General features: G+C 46.3%; 1 protein-coding gene across 4 annotated transcripts in view; it reads left to right on the forward strand.

Moving 5' to 3' along the window:
* Positions 1-23,461, forward strand: part of UBAP2 (ubiquitin associated protein 2) — a 1,436,418-nt gene that overhangs the window by 488,297 nt on the left and 924,660 nt on the right. For all 4 annotated transcript variants that reach the window (XM_086960301.1, XM_086960303.1, XM_086960302.1 and 1 more), the window contains exon 11: positions 12,444-12,618. In XM_086960301.1, the coding sequence (XP_086816427.1) occupies positions 12,444-12,618 (175 nt within the window). The remainder of the gene's footprint in view (positions 1-12,443; positions 12,619-23,461) is intronic.

Raw genomic sequence — 23,461 nt, forward strand, 5'->3', positions numbered from 1 at the left:
TTTTTGTACAGGGTTATCTTTGGCACAAGTGCTCGGAAAATCTGAGGGTATAAGGTTCTCTAGAGTGTTCTGGAGGGTGAATGGTCCTGATTGGTTCAAGGATATGTTTTGGTCAATTGTACAAAATGAGTGATGGGTTACAAAACTGAAATGGGCCTCAGCCTTTTTTCTGCCTTATATAGATTTAAGCATTGCTTTTTTGATATAAAGGGGAATCCCGTCTTGACGACTGGGAATGATTCAAGCATGTGAATCTATGAAAGCATCCAATACTGGAGAACTACTGTTACATGCAAATAACTTGTTTCATCCTGGTCTTCACAAATTGATATCATAGAGACACACTTTATTAGTTTTATTACCGTAAACCACATAAATATTCACTCTGTAGAGGTTGATTTTCATCACATTTGCACAGTCCCCAAGATAAACCAGCCCTGGGTTTTCCCTTTACCATTCTCAATAGGCATGTTCCATACATCATTTTGCAATGCTTAAAACAAACCTCTCCAAGTCCAATGGTACATTACCAAATCACTCCTGATTAGGTACAATGTTTTCCTTCATAAACGTCCAGCGTCTCCCGCTGAAGGAGAATTTGTTTGCTGTATGCTTTCCTTTTTGAGTCTGGCCTTCTTCCACCATGACTAATATTATGCCTGACTTTGAAATAGCAGGACCTGCTGGGCATCCCAAACAAATGGCGTTCAACTTTACCTGGCAGAGTTTTTTCTCTCCTGTGTTGCAAATTGCTTTTTCATAGTGGATGGATGGGAGAAGTATTCCAGTACCCACAACTACTTGGTGCTCTTCCTCTCTTCACCAGATGATGTATCAGTTGCTAGTACAACTCCTGGCTACAATGGTGTGGTCTGGAATGTTCTTACAAAGGTGCTGTCTGTCAAGCTCTCGCCTCTCTGGGCATTTGAAAACATGGTGCCTCAAAAATGGTGAGGGGTTGAGTTACTTCTGAAAGCAGAGGAAAATCACTATTCTGAAGCAGGAACTTTTCATTTTACAACAGGCTCGTCTTTATATGATTGAAGGTTACATGAAGGTTATGCCAGTTGAAATCCCAGAATGCTCTAAAGTTTGCTAATAGACTGTGGCTTTGCCCTTAGTATTGGGCATTCCAGGTTCATGTAGCTTGAGGCGCTGGTGTGGTTTTAATTTTCTGTTCACTAGGAATGCATCCACTAGAATGCAATCTCTAAGTCCGGACCACTTTTAAAGTAATCTACAGACCTAAGACACACCAGTCTGTGCGTGTACCCCTTGAAGTTATGCAGTCTCCACAAACTTCTGCAGGAGGCCCAAACAGTGGGTCCAAAAGTTTCATTGTTTGTGGACTCTGTACATGGCTCACAAACCTAGGAACATTGTAGTGGGCATCTTTGTCTGTTTAGGTTTTCAAATTTTCAAGCTCATAGACCCCACAGGGAATTTATTTTGATTTGCAAGGTTATTTTTGTTTTCCTCATGTAGGCCAGGGGTGGTCTGCATGGGTTGGTTGGAGTTCTGCCCTTCCACCCATAAGTGATCTTTTCACATTTGTTTCTAGGGAGGTAGGTACTATGACCTGTGTCTTGTAATAGTGGGGGTGCAATAGAAAGTGTTATTCGTGGGCAGCCAGTCTGTAACTTGAGGTTTCTGGACCTAGCTTTGTTTGCAGGCCCAAATATGACAATGGGAGAGAAGGCTTCCCCCTATCCACTGAGGAAAGAGACAGCCTTTACTTTAGCATTTGTTTTTTTTCCAGTCAACATGCCTGGGAACAAATGCACCAGATAATACTTTTAAGCCTCTGAAGCCCACCCACCTAATCATTGTAACACTAATTACTCAAAGATATCCACCAAACTAAGCAAAGACATTCCTGATCAAAGTTCTACTTTCATGTCAGTGTTGGTGCAATTCTATTTATAAGTTATGAATGCAATCTGCTTTAGTTTTAAAATGTTGTGTGCAGCTTTCTGTCGGAAGTCCTATTCTTTCCATTCCATAAGATATATTTAGCATGGTCTTAGGGTCTGCCCCCCTGCTCATTATTGGATGTCTTTGTTGACTGTCTTCTCTTATTCACTGGCTTCCTTTCCTCTGTATTCATGTGCTTGCCCCTCCCAGGATAATTCTGGGTGGGGCAAATTGTCATGGATTGTTGCTGTCTGCCTATTTAGGAGACTTATTTTAGCACTCTGAGTGCACTTGTGTTTCCTTGCCCTCACCTTCTGTTTCGTCCAGGGTGCCCTGTTTTCACTCCTCCCTTCCTAATCTGCCTACTCCACAAATGGATGTTTTTATTGAGCGTCTACTAATGTTCATTAATGCATTGAAATCCTATCCTCTGAAAGCTATTGTGAAATAAATAGGGCCTTGTCAGCCTGGTCAAAATGAATATGGCCTGGACGGCAGTAAAATTCCATTCCCCTTAATTATGCTGGGGTGTGGAATTTAATAAAATATCTATTTGTCCATGGGACATCTTACTACATAAATCTTCTTGCCCTGTAAAATGAAATCCACTTGTCGCTTTGGTGCCATGAATGAACATTTATACAAGTGTGTTTTAAAACTATGTTTTTGCTTTTATGGTTGCTGCACAAACTGAATAAAGCCTTTGAATTGATTGAATTGCAGCAACAAATTATGGTACAATCTCATATAAAATCTGATATTAGCCTTTCTGGGTATGCCAGGGCTCATACTATGGTAGGCTTTGAAGTCTAGCAATTTCCTTTTTTAGCCCTCTTTCTTCAGATCTGCATACTGGGGATGGAAATAGCTTTAAGCAATAGTTCCAGTCTTGGAATGCTCTTTAGAGTCTGTGCATACCCAGTAAATTGAATGTTTTAAGGATTTTCGCTAGTTCTTTTCCAATCTTTTATCATACTGAGAGAGGTTGGAAATTTACTCCTGACAATGGCAGAAGTAAAACTTCCAGGGTTTGTAAAAAAGGTGGTTGGAGGGAAAGTGAAATTGTAAATGCTCAACAGATTTTTTCATGAGCAAAAAGCCACCTGCAAGTTTTGCTCGTGCTTAAAAGCAATTCACAAATATTTTCTTGGTGTCTGATTTTGTGGCCTACTTATGTAAATTCTTGCAAATTCATGACAGTCCTAAATCTTTAATAAAGCAAGGACATAAACCATGGGTGCAACTTTAGTTGAAACCATGGGTGAAACAGAAACCATGGGTGCAAGTTTTAGAGACTTTCTTTAAGAATTTGGCCCCTAGTTAGATTTGGAGTTACCCAAAACCTTTTGCCTTTTTTAAAATAAAAATTCGATCTCTCTATCGAAATATTCAACCATGGATTGGCTTCCGATGTTTAACAAGGAGCATATGGGCACACAAAGTATTTTTTGTTTAGTGCCAAAGGCTACTGTGGCATTGTGTGCTTTTTGAGCCCAAACATTATTTTTTGCACATGTTCCTTATAATGGTGAAGGACTGGGAGCCCCAACAAAGTTTTATAAAAACCATATCAAAACGACACACATTTTCAAAACCAAAGGCTGACGTCAAATATCGAACCGGTTAGCTTTACCAGTGCTTGTTTATTTTCATATTTACCATGAGCTTGTTGAAACTGGTGCCACTGATTTTCCTTGCGAAGTATTTTTTTTAAATACTAGCATGCATCAACACATTTTACTAGATGATGCCTGTGAGAAGTTGGCCTGATATGTGATTTCCACTATTCTAGTGGGCACCCTGTATCAGTCTAAACAACCCTTATGGTGATGGTTGTAAAGTCAACCTTATAACCAGCTATCCTAGAGGTAGCATGGAGAAAGCAGTCTTAGGCTAAAACTTCAGAGGGCATGTAAAGCCAGCTGTTTTACCATATGTAACCCCTTGAATACCAAATGAAAGAACACCACACAGGATATATATAAAATATATATGTATTTATTTCTAAACAGCCCCTCTGAGCTCTTTGAGAACAGAGGCACAAGCACATAACAAGATACTCAATTATCATACAATAAGTTGCACAATATACAGTAGCACCCTAGGGGCACGTCAAACCATATACTGAAATAGTGGTATAAGAACAACGCCGGGAACAAAGGATTGGCCTAGGGAATCGCTGGGGCTACACTGTACTACCAAAGGATAGGAAGTAGGAGGCCCACGGAAGGCGTGTGCAGTGTCTTTACACACATGCAAGTTACCATAGAGTTAGAATGGGAACGAAAGAAATGGAAATTAGTTCTTTTAGGTCACTTCCGGATGGACTAGGAGAAAGCTACTTGAAAGTTAGACACTAGAATAGTTAATACCCACAGGAGCACCGGAGTACTCTTGTTACCTCACCCACAGGAAGCGGGTGCATAGGTGTCAAAGTGTGTCTGGTTTCGTCGCTGAATCCTATGGAGCCTTGGAGAAAGATGCTGCAGGCGACCAGGAGAGAAGTGTCCGGTTGGATCCAAGGGCAGATCGAGGATGAAGAGTACATGAAAGCAGAGGGGACAGAGTCTGGGTCACTAGCCAGTGACCAGGAAGGAACCAGGCAATGTCGTGAAGCAATCGGGTGATGTTGTGAAGCTGGTCTCTGCAGCCACGTGGACCAGGAGGCGTCGGACGACGACCAGGAGTCTGGCACGGACTGTCCCACAAAGGCTCTCTGTGTCGGCTTCGGGATTGGAGTCAACAAGCCTTGGCTAAGGCAACCCACGCAGGAATCTAAGATAGCTTCTTAATCAGACCAGCAAGGTCTGATGGGCTGCTCCTTTTCAGGGAAGCAAGGGCCAGTCTGGAGCAACCAGACCATCGGTGTAGATTCAAGATTTCGTAGTCACAGAGGCCACTAGCCAACGGGCAAGTGACCGGACAAGTGACCGGACAGATGCGTCGAGCAGGAAAATGCAAAAGGGCCCCACACAGTACTCATGGAGTGTGAAGGGATGATCTTTGGTGCAGATGATGCTCAGAGCTGGGGCTTCTCAATCCCCAATGCACAACCTCGAGGGTGCCTCAGAAGTTGCACGGAAAGCAATTCGCTAGCTTTCCAAGATGGCCGGTCCCACGTCGCCTCCACGGGTCTCAGCTTTGCTGTGGCTGTGGATCTGGCTGAAGGAAGTCTGGAAGTCCGGGTCTTGTCAGGCTCTGTGTTCGGGCTCCAACGGGAGCGACGACAAAGCAAACCGTTGATCGCTTGATGGTGCCTGCTCGTGCAGGGTGGTCACTCCTTGACCACAAGGGAGATTCTTCAGTCTTCTATCTTAAAGTAGAACGTCGAAGGTCCAGAGTTTCGTTTCAAGTTTCAGTCAGGATTAATCTAAAGTCTTGGGACTCAGCTCCTACCGATATACCAAATCTAAGGGCTGGATTACCTGCTAGGTCCTTCCGATTGGTGGGACCAGGGAAGGGGTGGTTACACCCCTTTCTCTTTGTCCAGTTTCGCGCCAGAGCTGGGGGTGGAGTGCCCCAGCACCGGTTTGAACTGGACTATGCATGGGACACCTTGTGTGCCCCAGGCAGTGTCTCATTTCTTTTAGCCCTATTTGCCCCAATACACTAGAGCCCGTCTGGGGTGGTGCTAGCCCCTCCCAAGACAGGAAACCTATTGTCCAAGCCTCCCTCGCTGGAAGGACTCCCAGCAGTAGGAGGTCGGACTTGTGTCTGTGGCAGCAGCATCCATTTTGTGATGCTGAGGTTCTGGTTAACTTTAACCGGGATTAGTAGGAACAACATGTCTTCTGCCTCTAGAAGGGTGGAATGCTATCCCCGTCGCCAGAACTGGCGAGGGGGTAGTATCCCAAAGCGTATGACCCCTTACACGACATGTTTTGATAAAGCCAAACCAGAGTTAGCATTTAACCGTGAGTTTCATAATGCACTTAAGAGTATATGGTATGGCTATATACTAGAACAGCTATAAGGACATGGTTCCGAAAGCTGCAGACAGGCTCAGCTCATGCTAGAGCCTCATCTCACATAAAACCAAGCACTCTGCGTCCAGGATTGTTAAGGCCTGCCATAGGAGTAACTTTTAGGTGTATATGTGTCTAGATATAAGGTTAGATATAGGAATACTATATCTAAGCAAGGGGTGATAACACAGCCTTGCCCCATCTGAGTGATAAGCCAGTTGTCAGTTTGGATGGCCAGCCAGGGGTGGCATAATACATGCTGCAGCCCCTGGTAGGCCTTGGATGCACCTATGCCCTGGGTACCTATAGTACACTGTACCGGGCCTCATAAGGTGACCCAATATCCAATTGGAGATGTACCTAAAGTACATGGAGTCCATTTTAAAGTGAGAGCAGATAGCCTGTGGCCCTGATTAGCAGGATCCCAGGCCAACTAAGTCAAAAACCAGCTAAACACTAGGCAACAAATCTGGGGTAACCATAGTCTGGTATCCACCTCCCTACAATGCCCAAAGAAATGTTACCTACAATTTCACAGTAGTTCAGCAAAAGTGTTTTCTTTCACAATGTCATTTATTTTGAAAACAAAGGCTCTCAAGCTTTCAAGCTTCTGCAGATGTTTGCATCTAATTAGAGAGCATTCTGGGAGCATCAGATCTATCCTTTTATTCTTAAACATAGGTAACACATGTTCACATTTTTACACTGGAACCATTGTCAGTATTGCAGTCTGTTCTTACATTTCCTTAGAGCACTCACCCTAATAACAATGGCTTTGTATTAATGAACCATAAATGCAGGTTTCAACAGCATTAACATATTGACACAGATATTAACTTAAGTGCAGACAATGCCCTTTCCTGATATATAATGTGGAATGGTAAACTGGCAGCAAAAGGGTTTGTTCTTCAGGGGGCTGGGCCTACTTGTCCCAAGGATAAAATAAACATGAAAGCCTGCTGTCTTGACCCACAGTAATATGCCCTGTGAGTTGGGCTATAGGAATTCCACACTCCTTTTTATTTCTTGCATATTTAAAAATATATAATGTGGCTAATTTCATTATCTCTTTACTCCATATTTATTAATTTTAGAAAGTGTTTATTTTTAACTTTATTACAGGTTGTCCTATAGTGAGCCTTATGCACACCAGAGTGATGCAGCTTTGCTAGTAGTATGGCACTTAGTTTAATCCTGAAATTGTGACTTATGATGAATTAAATGGCAATGAGTAAGATGAAGTTGCTTAGACTCTGCTACTTGGTTTGGAAAACATATTTTGTTGCTCTGCCAAATAATTTCATAATTAAATAATCAGTTATTGGTTGTTTTCTTCAGTGACGTACCACCTTTTAGGGCTCGCCTGTTGTGCGCAGCACAGCTGGCAAGCTATATAGGGGCTTATCCAGTCTTTATCCACACACCACTGGCTGGCGATTCCTTGCAGTGCATGAAGCGCGTGCACAATGCCACCAGCCGCCTGCCTGCCTGCCTCGCATTCCCACATCAAAGGCAGCCCTCCCAGCGCATTTCTCACCCCCTAATTATTCACGGCCGGAGGCCGTATCTACTTTTAAAACGTGCACACCCCTCACCCCCCAGTCACTTCATCCGCGCCCACTTCACACGTGCTCTGCAGGTCATAAACAGGACCATCTGCTCCACTCCCAGCACTGCATGACCATCTTCAAAGCAAGCTTGTAACACGAGCTGCCCTCAGACGTTCCAAGACACACACTTTTAATGCTTCTGAGGTCGATAACATGAGCCCCGTTGCATTGACACACACTGCCCTCACACACACAAGTTACTGTCACACACACACCCTCAACCCCTCACCCTCCCTCACCCTCACCCTCACTCACCCTCAACACCTCACCCTCACTCACCCTCAACCCCTCACTCACCCTCACTCTCACTCATCCTCACTCACCCTCAACCCCTCACCCTCACTCACCCTCAACCCCTCACCCTCACTCACCCTCAACCCTCAACCCCACACCCTCAACCCCTCACCCTCGACCCCTCCCCCTCGACCCCTCCCCCTCAACCCCTCACCCTCCCTCACTCACCCTCACTCACCCTCACCCCCTCACTCACCCTCACTCACCCTCACTCACCCTCAACCCCTCACCCTCACCCTCACTCACCCTCAACCCCTCACCCTCAACCCCTCACCCTCAATCCCTCACTCTCACTCACCCTCACCCTCACTCACCCTCAACCCCTCACCCTCACTCACCCTCAACCCCTCACCCTCAACCCCTCACCCTCAACCCCTCACTCACCCTCACTCACCCTCACTCACCCTCACTCACCCTCACTCACCCTCAACCCCTCACCCTCACTCACCCTCAACCCCTCACCCTCACTCACCCTCAACCCCTCACCCTCAACCCCTCACTCACCCTCACTCTCTCTCACCCTCAACCCCTCACCCTCACTCACCCTCACCCCCTCACCCTCACTCACCCTCACTCACCCTCAACCCCTCACCCTCACTCACCCTCACTCACCCTCACTCACCCTCACTCACCCTCACCCTCACCCTCACTCACCCTCAACCCCTCACCCTCACTCACCCTCAACCCCTCACCCTCACTCACCCTCAACCCCTCACCCTCACTCACCCTCAACCCCTCACCCTCACTCACCCTCAACCCCTCACCCTCACTCACCCTCAACCCCTCACCCTCACTCACCCTCAACCCCTCACCCTCAACCCCTCACCCTCAACCCCTCTCCCTCACTCACCATCAACCACTCACCCTCAACCCCTCACCCTCACTCACCCTCACCCACCCTCACTCACCCTCAACCCCCCACCCTCACTCACCCTCACTCACCCTCACCCTCACTCACCTTAAACCCCTCACCCTCACTCACCCTCACCCCCTCACCCTCACTCACCCTCACTCACCCTCAACCCCTCACCCTCACCCTCACTCACCCTCAACCCCTCACCCTCAACCCCTCACCCTCACCCTCACCCACCCTCACTCACCCTCAACCCCTCACCCTCACTCACCCTCAACCCCTCACCCTCAACCCCTCACCCTCACTCACCCTCAACCCCCCACCCTCACTCACCCTCACTCACCCTCACCCTCACTCACCTTAAACCCCTCACCCTCACTCACCCTCACCCTCACTCACCCTCACTCACCTTAAACCCCTCACTCACCCTCAACCCCTCACCCTCACTCACCCTCAACCCCTCACCCTCACCCTCACTCACCCTCAACCCCCCACCCTCACTCACCCTCACTCACCCTCACCCTCACTCACCTTAAACCCCTCACCCTCACTCACCCTCACTCACCCTCACTCACCTTAAACCCCTCACTCACCCTCAACCCCTCACTCATCCTCACTCACCTTAAACCCCTCACCCTCACTCACCCTCAACCCCTCACTCACCCTCACTCACCCTCAACCCCTCACTCATCCTCACTCACCTTAAACCCCTCACCCTCACTCACCCTCAACCCCTCACTCATCCTCACTCACCCTCAACCCCTCACCCTCACTCACCCTCACCCACCCTCAACCCCTCACCCTCACTCACCCTCAAACCCTCACCCTCACTCACCCTCACTCACCCTCAACTCCTCACCCTCACTCACCCTCACTCACCCTCACCCACCCTCAACACCTCACCCTCCCTCACTCACCCTCACTCACCCTCACCCCCTCACTCACCCTCACTCACCCTCAACCCCTCACCCTCACCCTCACTCACCCTCAACCCCTCACCCTCAACCCCTCACCCTCAACCCCTCACCCTCACTCTCACTCACCCTCACCCTCACTCACCCTCAACCCCCCTCACTCACCCTCAACCCCTCCCCTCAACCCCTCACCCTCACCACCTCCACTCACCCTCACTCACCCTCAACCCCTCACCCTCACTCACCCTCAACCTCACCCTCAACCCCTCACCCTCAACCCTCACTCACCCTCACTCTCTCTCCCTCAACCCCTCACTCACCCTCACCCTCACTCACCCTCACTCACCCTCACTCACCCTCACTCACCCTCACCTCACTCCCTCACTCACTCACCACCTCACTCACCCTCACTCACCCTCACTCACCCTCACTCACCCTCACCCCCTCTCACCCTCACTCACCCTCACCCTCACTCACCCTAACCCCTCATGTACCCTCACTCACCCTCAACCCCTCACCCTCACTCACCCTCAACCCCTCACCCTCACTCACCCTCCACCCTTACTCACCCTCCTCACCCTCACTCACCCTCACCCCTCACCCTCACCCCTCTCCCTCACCCTCACCCCCTCCATCCTCACCCCTCACCCTCAACCCCTCTCTCCCTCACTCCCATCACTCACCCTCACTCAACCTCACTCACCCTCACTCACCCTCACCCACCCTCACTCACCCTCAACCCCCACCCTCCCTCACCCTCACTCACCTTCCTCACTCACCCTCACCCCCTCACTCACCCTCACTCACCCTCAACCCCTCACCCTCACCCTCACCCTCACTCACCCTCACCCTCACTCACCCTCAACCCCTCACCCTCAACCCCTCACCCTCACTCTCACTCACCCTCACTCACCCTCAACCCCTCACCCTCACTCACCCTCAACCCCTCACCCTCACCCTCACTCACCCTCAACCCCCCACCCTCACTCACCCTCACCCTCACTCACCTTAAACCCCTCACCCTCACTCACCCTCACCCTCACTCACCCTCACTCACCTTAAACCCCTCACTCACCCTCAACCCCTCACCCTCACTCACCCTCAACCCCTCACCCTCAACCCCTCACCCTCACTCACCCTCAACCCCCCACACTCACTCACCCTCACCCTCACTCACCTTAAACCCCTCACCCTCACTCACCCTCACCCTCACTCACCCTCACTCACCTTAAACCCCTCACTCACCCTCAACCCCTCTCTCATCCTCACTCACCTTAAACCCCTCACCCTCACTCACCCTCAACCTCACTCACCCTCAACCCCTCACTCATCCTCACTCACCTTAAACCCCTCACCCTCACTCACCCTCAACCCCTCACTCATCCTCACTCACCCTCAACCCCTCACCCTCACTCACCCTCACCCTCCCTCAACCCCTCACCCTCACTCACCCTCAACTCCTCACCCTCACTCACCCTCACTCACCCTCAACTCCTCACCCTCACTCACCCTCACTCACCCTCACCCACCCTCAACACCTCATCCTCACTCACCCTCACCCTCACTCCCCCTCAACCACTCACCCTCACTCACCCTCACCGACCCTCAACACCTCATCCTCACTCACCCTCACTCCCCCTCAACCACTCACACTCACTCACCCTCACTCACCCTCAACCCCTCACCCTCAACCCCTCACCCTCAACCCCTCACCCTCAACCCCTCACTCATCCTCACTCACCCTCAACCCCTCACCCTCACTCACCCCCTCACCCTCACCCCCTCACCCACCCTCACCCCCTCACCCACCCTCACCCCCTCACCCTCCACCCTCACTCACCCTCAACCCCTCACCCTCACCCACCCTCACCCTCACTCACCCTCAACCCCTCACCCTCACCCTCCCTCACCCTCAACCCCTCACCCTCACTCACCCTCAACCCCTCACTCACCCTCAACCCCTCACCCTCACTCACCCTCAACCCCTCACCCTCAACCCCTCACCCTCACTCACCCTCAACCCCTCACCCTCAACCCCTCACCCTCACTCACCCTCACTCACCCTCAACCCCTCACCCTCACTCACCCTCACTCACCCTCAACCCCTCACCCTCACTCACCCTCAACCCCTCACCCTCACTCACCCTCACTCACCCTCACCCACCCTCAACCACTCACCCTCAACCACTCACCCTCAACCACTCACCCTCAACCACTCACCCTCAACCACTCACCCTCAACCACTCACCCTCAACCACTCACCCTCAACCACTCACCCTCCCTCACCCTCCCTCACCCTCACCCTCCCTCCCTCACCCTCACTCACCCTCAACCCCTCACCCTCACTCACACTCAACCCCTCACCCTCACTCACACTCAACCCCTCACCCTCACTCACCCTCCCTCACCCTCAACCCCTCAACCCCTCACCCTCACTCACACTCAACCCCTCACCCTCACTCACACTCAACCCCTCACCCTCACTCACCCTCACTCACCCTCAACCCCTCACCCTCACACAGTGCAATAGGTCTCAGACCATTTCAGTTACAGCTTTAAGAAATGTTTATGGCTTTTTTTTATTTGTAATTCTTTAGCATTGGCTACAGGAAACAAAAATGCTAAACATTTACAAAAAAAACCCATAAACAATTCTAAAAGCACTAACTCTAATGGTGCGAGACCTATTGCATTTCCAATGCTTGTTTCTAATGTTGTTGAACACCTTCAAATGCTTTTTTAATCGCTCTAAAATGTGTCTTTAGGTTGTATGAGTTAGCAGAAACATAAAACACTCGAGCTGGAATCACCAAAAATGTAATCTAATATTTTTGCATGCTGTATTTTGCCCTAGCATTGTAGAATTCTTCAAAATTTCTTTCTTTTCTTTTAGCATCGACCTAGTAGCATTGCTTCACACTCCGACTAACGATGGAGAATTGGGTACTTGCGACTCTTCGCAGAGCTTTGGCCAAGCCCTTGTTTTCACAAATTCTCAGCACAACTCTCAGATGATGTCCGGAGTTGGAACCACTAATGCTGTTAACTCGTACTCCCCTCAAAGCCTGGTATGCTGACAAAGTTTTAGCCTCTGTTATTTAATGCTTAACTATATACAGACTTTTGCTGGAGATAGTTTGTGTACTGATTATTCAACATTTCTTGAATAAATTGCAAAACTACAGCCTTGCTCTCCTACTGTCTCACTAATTTGCTTCACAAGAGGCATGGTTTTTAAATTCGCCAACATTCTTGAATTTTATAGCTATATTTTTATTAAACACATTTCCATATTGTCTTGGTTTCCCAAGCTGTTAAATCTCTATTCAGAGTATGCACAAGGTGGTTCTTGCATAAAAAAGGAAACTTTTCTGCTAGTGTTACTACATATACCTGCTTACCTGGAGTCTTCTTATGTTATTCAATTTGAGATTTTTTTGGAACATCCCCAACAACATCCTTTGGGGACCTTTGGTTCTGAGACCTTATATTTAGTACATGCAGTGGTGCGAGGGTAATGGAACGAGCTGAAGTACGATGCCTGCTCCTCCTTGAGATCTACAAAGTCCCACAGTTAAGGTAGTTTGGAGAGGTCCTGTAGGCGCGGCGATGCTCCGGTGGGCACCTTTGGTGCAGAAGAGCTTTCCCGACACCAAGCCAAGCCTTCTACAGTCAATGTAGATGTCTTCTCACCAGATGACAGTGACAGCTCTGAACTGGAAATTGAGGACTTGCTGGCTGCCCAAAGGTGATGAGTACACAACTTCTCCCTCCTTGATACAGCTCCCAAACCGAGCAGACCTCCTCAAAAGGCCACGCAAAGGCCCAGGAATAGCAAAAACACTCTAGCAGGACACTACTACCTTCGGGCCATGGTAGGCACAGACTGTCACCTTTGGGTGTAACACCCAGCCCTGATGCTAAAAAAAAATCTAAGTCGGTTGGCTCGGCTCCTCCAGCTCCAAGCAGAGATCGATGTTCACGACACATTTGGCAATTCATCCCCAAATGGGAAAGCTGATTAATCACCTAAAGTTGCCACATATCCATCAAAAGGACCGCTTTCTTTCCAGGAAGCATTGAATGAAGCCCCAGTTCCTAAAGCAAGGTAGAAAGCGGATCAGGTTATCAGACTATATGCACCTCCATCACCAGTCCAGCATATGCCGGAACCATCTTCTCCACACCCCTTACATAAAGGTCCCCTTTCATCAATCAATCAAACATTCTCCCTTTTGTGCTGCAACCTCTAAATGTCCATAAGTGGCCCAATTAATATGCACGGAATATCTTACAATATTTAACTCCATAGTCTATATAGCCAATAAACACACTATTTTTATTCAAATTATTTATTCGTATGAATTATATTTTACTCTACATCTATAAATATACTATAAAAATATAAGGAACCAGAAGAGATGTGCATAAACTCTTAATGTACTAAATAAGTCTTCTCAATATTGCAACAGATTTGCAGAATCTCACGTTTATATACCACATATAAGCTATTAAAAATAGTATTTCAATTAAAAAACCATTTATAACAAGAGATTTAAACAAAAAAATTCTGTTGATGTAGCGGATTCGGTGGTTCTTGGAATCAATCCTCCACCCTCATCAGGACAAATTCATATATGTGCAAACACCATACAGTATAACAATAAAAAATGAAGGAGACAATAAATATAACAAAACCTCATCAATTCACAATACTGAGTATTTTAATAGCAGGCTATGTACAGTCCTTCATAGTTAGTTCAGTGTACACCTTTGCCTTCTGACGTGTACTACATGTGGTGTATTTATCTATAGTGATCACTCAAAATATACCTTAAACCCTCAGTAATCGGGTAGCTCACATTCTTTTGATTAATCACCAAGACATGTGTAGTGTTTTAACCGAATCCTGGTTTGTCATGCCAGTTTTAGAATTTGTGTATAGTGATCACAATCTGTTAGTACCAGCCATTCTGTTTTGTTTATAAAGACATTAATTTTGCTGATCTCAGTTCAGTATAGGGAGATGTATACCTTGCTTATATCTGCATTTCACGAGAATCCTAGATTGGTGTGTATTTCGCGTCTTCCCGGCTAGTTATTCAACCTACAAGACCTGCATAATATTGAAGGCGCCTCATTTACTATTAATCATACGTCTGTGTATTTCCTATTTTCACTGGTTTATTAATACATTTTATGACCTTTGGTTACTGTGTCTCGAGGGCCCAAATTTTCAGGTCCATAATCCTTTGCTTGATAAGTTACATTTGCTGTTGCACCATACCTAATATACATCCTAGTCATATTTATAGTCATTGCAGCTTTTCATAAATGCCACAGGGATCACCACAAGAAATTATAGGGTGGTGCCCCATCTCCTCTATCACCACAACTTGAACCCTGGGACATCTGTTATGCTGTACCCCAGGAGACACCAACACTTTTCTGTACCCAGCTCGTCCATCCCTGCCGGCTAATTCCTCCACTTACTATGAGCTACTTGCCAGAGCAGCATCTTGTCATAAGGTTCACTTCATTCTGATCCTAAAGAGTTTATTTGAAAAACACTCATCTACGCAACTCGCTTCACAGTACCTCCCTATGTTACAACACACTGAGGATATTTTTCAGGGCCCTGTCCGTCCGTGCATGGTGAAAATATAAGTCCCCCCTTTACATTCAGGGTCAGCTTCCACTAAATGCTCTTTTTGTCCATAGAGCTAGAAAGTGGGCTAACTCCCATACAAGCAGAGAAGACTCCCTGCCTGAGAAAGAATGCAAGACTAGACACATTGGGTAAGAGGTTAGCCGCACAACCAGCTAAACACTTGCGAATTGCCAATATTGTAGGCCTCTTAAGTAGGTATGACCGAGCCATATGGGATTCCTTCAGTACCTCCCTGGAGAATAGTTGGAGAGGGCATGATTTATTGTCTGAGGGAAATTAATTTCACACACTACTATAAGATGTGCCCTTGATTCCGCTGACGAGGCTGATCTGTGGCATCAGTTCAAGCCGTCTCCTTAGACTCCAAGCATGGCTGCGCACATCAGGCTTTAAGCCTGAGGTTCATATTCGCTCTCCCATTTGATGGGGCACATATTTTTGGGCCCCAAGTAGATCAAATATTGGAGAAAATGAAATAAGACATTGAGACAGCGAAGGCGATGGGCGTACTTAAAACATTCACTTTTTGCGGTTCTTTTCGCCACATGCCCTTCCGTAGAGGCTCCAAACAGACTTCTCCTGAAACCTCCACAACTTAGTTGCCTACAGAACCAGGCACCCTCATGTAGAGTTTATTACAGAGGTTCACACTGGAAAAATAATTCATGAGGGAGAGGTAAAGTTACTCCAGTATTGGAACTTTCATAGATTCTCATAGCTTGTATCCTTCCCAGTCGTTGGAATGGGAGTCTCGGTAACAAAATAACATAGCAGTAGATAAAAAAGAGAAAGAAAAAGGCCTAGGCCTCATTCCCTTTTGTAGCATATCCTCCTCTATTTGCCAAAGAGACCAAAGCAACAGCCAATCAGATTAGCCTCACTCCATAGTACCCTTCTGAGAGAACCTCAGACTTAGATTTTCTACTGCACGTTGTGCTAAGGGAGTCTCCTTTGAGCTCTGCTCACTTCAACTCTAGTTGACTATTTTTTTCAGAATGTTTTCTTCAGAATTGTTTGGTGTTTCATCTGGAAATGTCTGACAAGGAGAAGAAAGCCCTTTTCAAAGCTTGTTCCACCTGTGGCAAGAAAAGGTTGTAAGTGGAGGATAGGCATATGGACTGCATTTATTGCCTGTACCCTGATCACATGGCAGCGGACTGCAAGATCTGCCGCACCTTCTCTACGAAGACCCTCAGGGACTGTGAGGGTCGCCTCCTCATTTGGCTCCAGAAGCTGAAGTAGAGGAAGGAAACTCTGTCAATTGACGGTAAGGATTCATCATCTGCCACCTCATCTAGAATGTCAATTAAAAGGGGTAGGGCTTCCCCTTCACCATCCTCAGAATGTCCAGTGAGGCCTCAAAAAAGACTCCCCGTGAGTCTGAGAGCTGGTGTCCTAGCAAATAATCTCGCCACGGTGCAAAGGAGAGGGAAGCACTCTCTTCAGCTACAGCAGTCGTGGAGTCTGCTAAAGCTTTTAAAAAAACCCTCTTCTTTAACATCTGAGAATTCAGAGAAAGATTCCAGATTGTCGACAACGCTGCAGAAGGCTCCGTCGGCGAAGACTAGTAAATCCCAGGTGAAAAAAGTTGCACTTTTTATGGGCTTGTCGACGGTACCTTCTAGTCTCCACATATCAACGTCAGCGTCGACGGGAGCGCCAACGACAGTTACGACGACAAGAGGGTCGACGGTAGCGACGACTGTATCATTGACCAGAGCAACTACGACGACGATGCTGATGACGGCAGGAGTGTCGACGGCAGTTTCGACAACACCCATCTCGTCGTTAATTCAACCATCGACTGTGGATCTTCCGTTGACTACCTCGTTGACGATGGTTTCTCTTGCAACCTCATCGCCGACAGTACAGTCGACAACATCTTCATCGACTGATAGGATTTCTATTTCCTTAAAGGGAACGCCTGATATGACGTCTCCAAGGAGGGTTACCCCCTTGCCTCCTGCACTGTTACTTGAAGAAGAGGAGGATTCTGACTGGGATGATAAGGACTCTTTTGGCTATGCCCATAGCCCCTCACAGTTGTTGGTAAAATGCCAAGACACTGATTCCGAGGGGGAATACCTTCATGAGTGCTCATACCAGCAATTCTATAGTCGACAGGAAGGCGCGGGCCAGGAGATGGTTTCAGTTCTTTCTTCCCTCTTGGCAGATATTCAGGGCATGTTGCAGTATTATAAAACCAGGTTTTTCTCAAACTGCTCCCCCTCCTGCTTCATCTTTCTCTGCAGTACATGATGTGCCTGCACCATCAACTTCTGCAATGGTTTCTACGGGAGAACCATTCCATATGGTTTCACAGCCGTAGATACCTGGGCCAGGTATACCTCCAGTTGTGGTATTGGGTTCTCCAGGCCTACATACTCTGCAGAATACCCTCTACACCATAAGAACTGTTGGCACGGAAACTAGAAAATGCAAAAGACAAGTTTATTAAGACCCCATGGGGTGGTGGTACATTCCTACAGCACCCTTCGGTAATGCAAGAAGTATCACACCGAACATCGGTGCAAGTCCTTCTTTTATACAGTTTTACAGAAATAAAAAGGTAGGCGGTACACAGTTACAGAGTTTTAGGTACATATATGGTCATTTTTGGAACACAGCCAACTCATGGGAGGAGCTATAACACCACTGGTCAGTTTGGCGGAACATTCCTAAGTGATGACTGGTCAATCTACACTGCGCATGTGTGAGCTTGACCACTACTAAAAATAGCCTGTTGCTGGGCAAACTCGAATGGTCAGTGGTACAGAGGAAGGACAAAGGACATGCTGACCACGAGGCAACGCATTCAACTAAAATGGCAGCTGATGCATACAAAATGGCGTCCAACAACTATATTCAAGATAAGGGGAAAACACGTGTAGCAAAGCTTAAAGCTAACCTGATCACTGTCAAATTATGACAGACGACCCTTTTAGCGTTTAGCTGAAGCTACCTCATAGTGGACGTAATCGGGGTACTCATCTTCAATATCAATAGACATGATTTGTTCTACTTCTTTATGAATCATTTGTTCATGTTTATGGAATGCTTGTTTGGACGGAATACAAGCGGAAAGGCACATGGAGCATAATACAGGGCCAAACTGGATACAAAGGCATAAAAAATAATAATATCCCAATTATTACACATAGGATCGTCAGCAACTTCCAACCCCAGGTACTAGGTATTGACCAAAACCACCCCGAAAATGTCCATGTACCATTATCAAGATGTATCTCAGCAGCAATTTTATGTAATTTGGATATTGCATCGTACACAGAAGGTGAATTATCTGGCACTTATACACAACAACTACTTCCGATAATGCGGCATGCTCCTCCACGATCAGCTAATCCTACATCTAATACCATCCTGTTCTGAAGTGTTACAATTCTGGTAATCTGAAGTTCCTCCGTTAAATTTCCTAAGGCAAAAGCAGTGTCATTAGCAACAGCTTCTACAACACGAGTTAACTGTCTTATTTTTCGACTATTCAGAGCAGCTCCAACAAATGAAAAGAGACCCAAATTAAAATCGACATATTGTTGCAATGCAGTGTCAGTTTGGTCTATGTCTTCAAGGACTAACGCTCTCTTTGCCCTATTCAATATAAAGTCATGATAAAGGATGTAATTGTTATGATACATAGGTGGGGCAATAAACACAGGGGGTAATACAAAAGATATATAACATGTTCCTAACCATCCTATAGGGAGACGATGATAGCCTTTATTTCTACATATAAAGTACGTGTTTTGGGTGGCCACAAATGAAATGCCATTTGGAGTATCAAAAGTAAGAGTGGTGTTACATTCACTTCTGCCAACGGGGATTGTACCTTTAGTACGAACACAGAGATCAGCTTTGGTATCAATAACAGTAATTACATGCGAACTGGACATATTTACAAGTCTTTTGTTATTATAAACTTGTGGTGCTGACACATTGTCAGGGCGGTACTCCTCCCATTCAAACTTAGTTCCTTCAGCTTGCGGATAACCATCTCGATCATTGTAGCATATTTTGTTGAGTCGAAAAAGCAGCCCCCCTTTCGTTGGCCAGCGCAAAGTGAATAGGAGTGTGTACCAGGCATTGCAAGAGCCATTATGGGAAAACGGGAGTGGGATAAGTGGTGTATCCCCTTTCTTTTGATGTCCAGGCAACATCCCACATACCCAGCAGTTCGAAGTGTTAGTCATATTATGGGTGTGATGCAGAATCTGAATAAAACTGTTGTTCAAGTAAGTTTGTCGGTGCCGCTCTTCATGATAAGGCAGAGTAACATGGAAATGTTCAGATGGAATCGGGGTAGTTGGCAACAAATGTTCTCGTACCGGTACCACAAGTTCTACTACCCAGGCTATCACAGCTATCACAATAATTGTCAAAACAAATAATACTGCACCAAGAATTCTCTTGTCTCGCACTGCAGAAGATGCCATAGTTCAAAGTTCAAAATGTCTCAAAAACACAACTAAAAAATAAAAATATGAGTGCTGAGCTCCGAGGTAGCCGTTGGTTTCTTCTCCGAGATTCAAGACGGGTGTCGCTACACTTGGCAGAACAGATTCCCCCTAACCCCCCCCCTGATATTCCCGGCTTCCGTTTCACAAACCCCAGAGCGGTAACTCAACCAGTCTCGCACAAAAAAAAAAACTGCTTATCGTGGCCGTAAGTTGTATCTCTCTCTTCCAGAAACAGTGTGGTCCGGGAAGGCTCCCAACGACTCAGTAGACGTTACAGCTGGGCTCTTCTCCTCGTCCAAGATGTCTCGATAATCAGACAGCACAGTTGGGCTCACCAGATCCGGAGAGACACGGCGGCAGTGAGTAGAGTGCACCCACCGCTTCCTGTTGGTAACTCGCACAGCCGTTCGAGTTGCGAGCAATACCTGCTCGGGGCCACGCCACCTCGGTTCCAAGCTGCTTGTCCTCTCGAAGGAGCGGATCATAACATGATCCCCAGGACGAAGATTGTGAGCCTCTCCAATAGAGTTGTCGGGGAGCGCTTCTCAAACCTGTTGATGAATGGAAAGTAAATCATTTGTTAATCGTGCCAAATAATCGTTCATCATTATACAAGGCACATCATGTAACAACCGAGGCTTAGGAACTCCCCATATATTCATAGGCCTTCCAAACACCACTTCATAAGGTGTGAGGACAGTTCAGGAATGGGGCACTGATCTGATAGATAGCAACGCCAGAGGCAGAGCATCCGGCCATTTCTTTTTTTTTTTTTTTTATTGAAAGTTCATGACAATATAGTATACACTATACAAAATAGTAAGTATTAATAAAAGATTATAAATATACACACAGGAAGATGAAATAGACATAGTAATAATAAAAAAGCTGACATAACATGGGGTAATAAATACAATACATATACTAATGCTGGCTACGATAAATGTTTTAGATACTATGGGCCGCCACTTTTTAACTGTCTCCATGATGCCAATGGCGCCCAAATCCTTAATCCCATTTCCCTGGATTTTGCACCCTTTAGAGCATATAATTCTGACTCTATGTTATGAATCCCGAGCATCCTGCACATCCACATTTGAAAGGTAGGGGCCTCAACGTCCTTCCATGCAGCAGCAATTAAGATTCTAAAAACAGCTGTTGATATAAAAACAAGTGCCTCGGATTCTGTATTTAGGCCCAGTTTGGCGTCACACCCAATTATTAAAAGTGTAGGGGATAGGTCTATTTTGACAGCTAGCAGCCCCTCTAGAAACTTTTCAATTTCATTTTTAATTGTTCCTAATTTCCCACAGCTGCAAAACATATGTAGAAGGTCAGCCGGACCATTATCGCATCTAGGGCAATTACTATGCTCCTTCTTCCCCCATTCATACAATTTAGCCGGAGTGTAATATAGGTTGAAGAGAGTTTTAAAGTGCTGTGCTCTTAAGTTTGAGGAACGTAGGAACCTTTTATCCATTAGGATAGCTTTATCCAAATCAACGTCAGGATCGCTCAGTTTATCAGCCCAAGTGGCCTCCGTCTTAAGAATATCATCAGGAAGCGTTTCCAAGAAAAAACCATAGTGTTCTGATTCTGCAACCACCTCCCTTCATATAGTCAAGTATTGTACAATCTTTAGATATGTCTATACTCGGTCTTTTTGAATTTATTGTGTTGGCCAACTGCATATATTTGAACTCTTGGGATCCTTGAAGTGAGTATCGTGACTTAAGGAGTTCAAGGGGCCTCAAAGCATCCTTTGTCATCACTTGACCTAATGTAGTGATTCCCTGTCTTTCCCAGTGTCTCCATGGGCCATCTCTACTTAGATGTGGAAATAGTCCTGACTTCCAGAGTATAGTATGTTTATTAAACTTTGGGATACTCTGGCTCTTCTGTATAGAAGACCATAGCCCCCAGATGTCTTCCAGAATTTTATAACCCGTTGTCTTATAAAAACGTTTATCGTATTTCCTTAACAATACCCCATGTGCCTCACTCCCTAGGGCCAGCTGGTAGATAGATGGAATGTCTCCATGGCAATGTGGTGCAGCTTCAGGGAAAAAGAGTATAGCCATTTGTGTCAGAAGGCAAGACCAATTATAGAATTTAAGATTAGGAATTCCCAACCCACCCTTTTCTTGGGGGAGAGACATGTATTTAATTGATCTCCTCACCTTGCCATATTGCCACACAAAGTTCATAAAAACTGACTCCATTTCCTTGATCAATATATCGTCTACTTTAAAGGGGATAGACCTAAATTTATACAGGATCTTGGGGAACATTGTCATTTTGATGACATTGACCCTGCCTATGATTGACAGATGAAGGGTATCAATTCTTTTTAGGTCTTGTTTCATCTTTTCAAGCAGGGGCAAAAAGTTGTCTTTGATGATTTCCCTTGGCTGTGCATTAATTGTTATTCCTAGGTAGATTGCTGAGTCCACATACCGGTCATCTAGTTTTACTATATTCCTTGAGCATAAAACCTGTGTTTTTGCCACATTAAGACGATACCCAGATAACCTCCCGAAGTCTGAAGTAATACTAATTATTCCTCTCATTGCACTATCTGGATCGGTGGTAGTTATGGCTAAATCGTCCGCATATGCGAGAATTTTGGTGTGGATTCCGCTAGTGACAACCGGCTTTATATTGACATTATTCTTTATAAGAGTAATTAGGGGGTCTATGTATAATGCGAACAGGATGGGAGAACACGGACACCCTTGTCTCGTGCCTCTCGTGATATGAATCTGCCCAGAGCTTTCACCCATGAGTTGGATACTGGCTGTTGGATTAAAATACATAGCCTTAATTGCCCGCAAGAATCTGGGGCCAAATCCTCTGTCAACCATCACTTTCCACAAAAAACTCCACTTAACGCGGTCGAACGCTTTTTCTGCATCGAGGAGGATCATCGCGACCCCCCCCTCACCAGCCGCATGGATATCGAACAGTGTTATGGCCCTTCTTATATGGTCGGTAGTATCCCTACCGGGGACGAAACCATGCTGCCAAGGCGAAACAAGGGTCGCAATAATCCCCCCCAACCGTGTAGCCATTATCTTTGCATATAGTTTGTTGTCGCTATTTATTAACGATATGGGCCTATAGGACCCAGGACTTTCCTTGGGTTTCCCTTTTTTGTGGAATACCACTATATTGGTTTTAGTCCAAGATTCAGGTATAACCCCGGTATTTATAACCCCGTTGAAAAGATCTAACAGAAGAGGAGCCGTTTCTTCCTTCAGGTATTTATAGACCTCCAGGGGTATGGCATCAGGCCCTGCTGCCTTGCCTGCTGAAAGGTCTTTTAGTGCCTGGGAGAGCTCGTCCAAGGTGATATTCTGCTCCAGGGATTCTTTCTCGCTAGCCCTAAGTTTAGTGCCTGTATCTGGCCAATTTATGCCTGAGTCGTCTATATCTGTTTCTTCCTTATAGAGATCCTGATAGAACCTTCTAAAAACTTCAAGAATTTCAGTTGGTTTATTATAAATCTGATCACCTTCTTTAATTTCACTAATAGCATTTTTTGATGTAGCTTGTCTTATCCTTAACGCTAGAGCCCTGCCTGCATTCTCCCCTGTTTCATACATACTAGCTCTGCGGGTCTGATATTCTGCTGCTGCTTTTTTTGTCAATTGCCGTTGGATATCTGCCTTTATGCTATTCAGCTTTTCTAAACTCTGATTGCCCTGTGTCCCCTGGCAGACGTCTGACCTGTGTTGTTCCTCTGCCTCTGCTAGTTTGGCCAGA

Source organism: Lissotriton vulgaris, chromosome 3_1 (assembly GCF_964263255.1).
Source record: "Lissotriton vulgaris chromosome 3_1, aLisVul1.2, whole genome shotgun sequence".
Taxonomy (NCBI): domain Eukaryota; kingdom Metazoa; phylum Chordata; class Amphibia; order Caudata; family Salamandridae; genus Lissotriton; species Lissotriton vulgaris.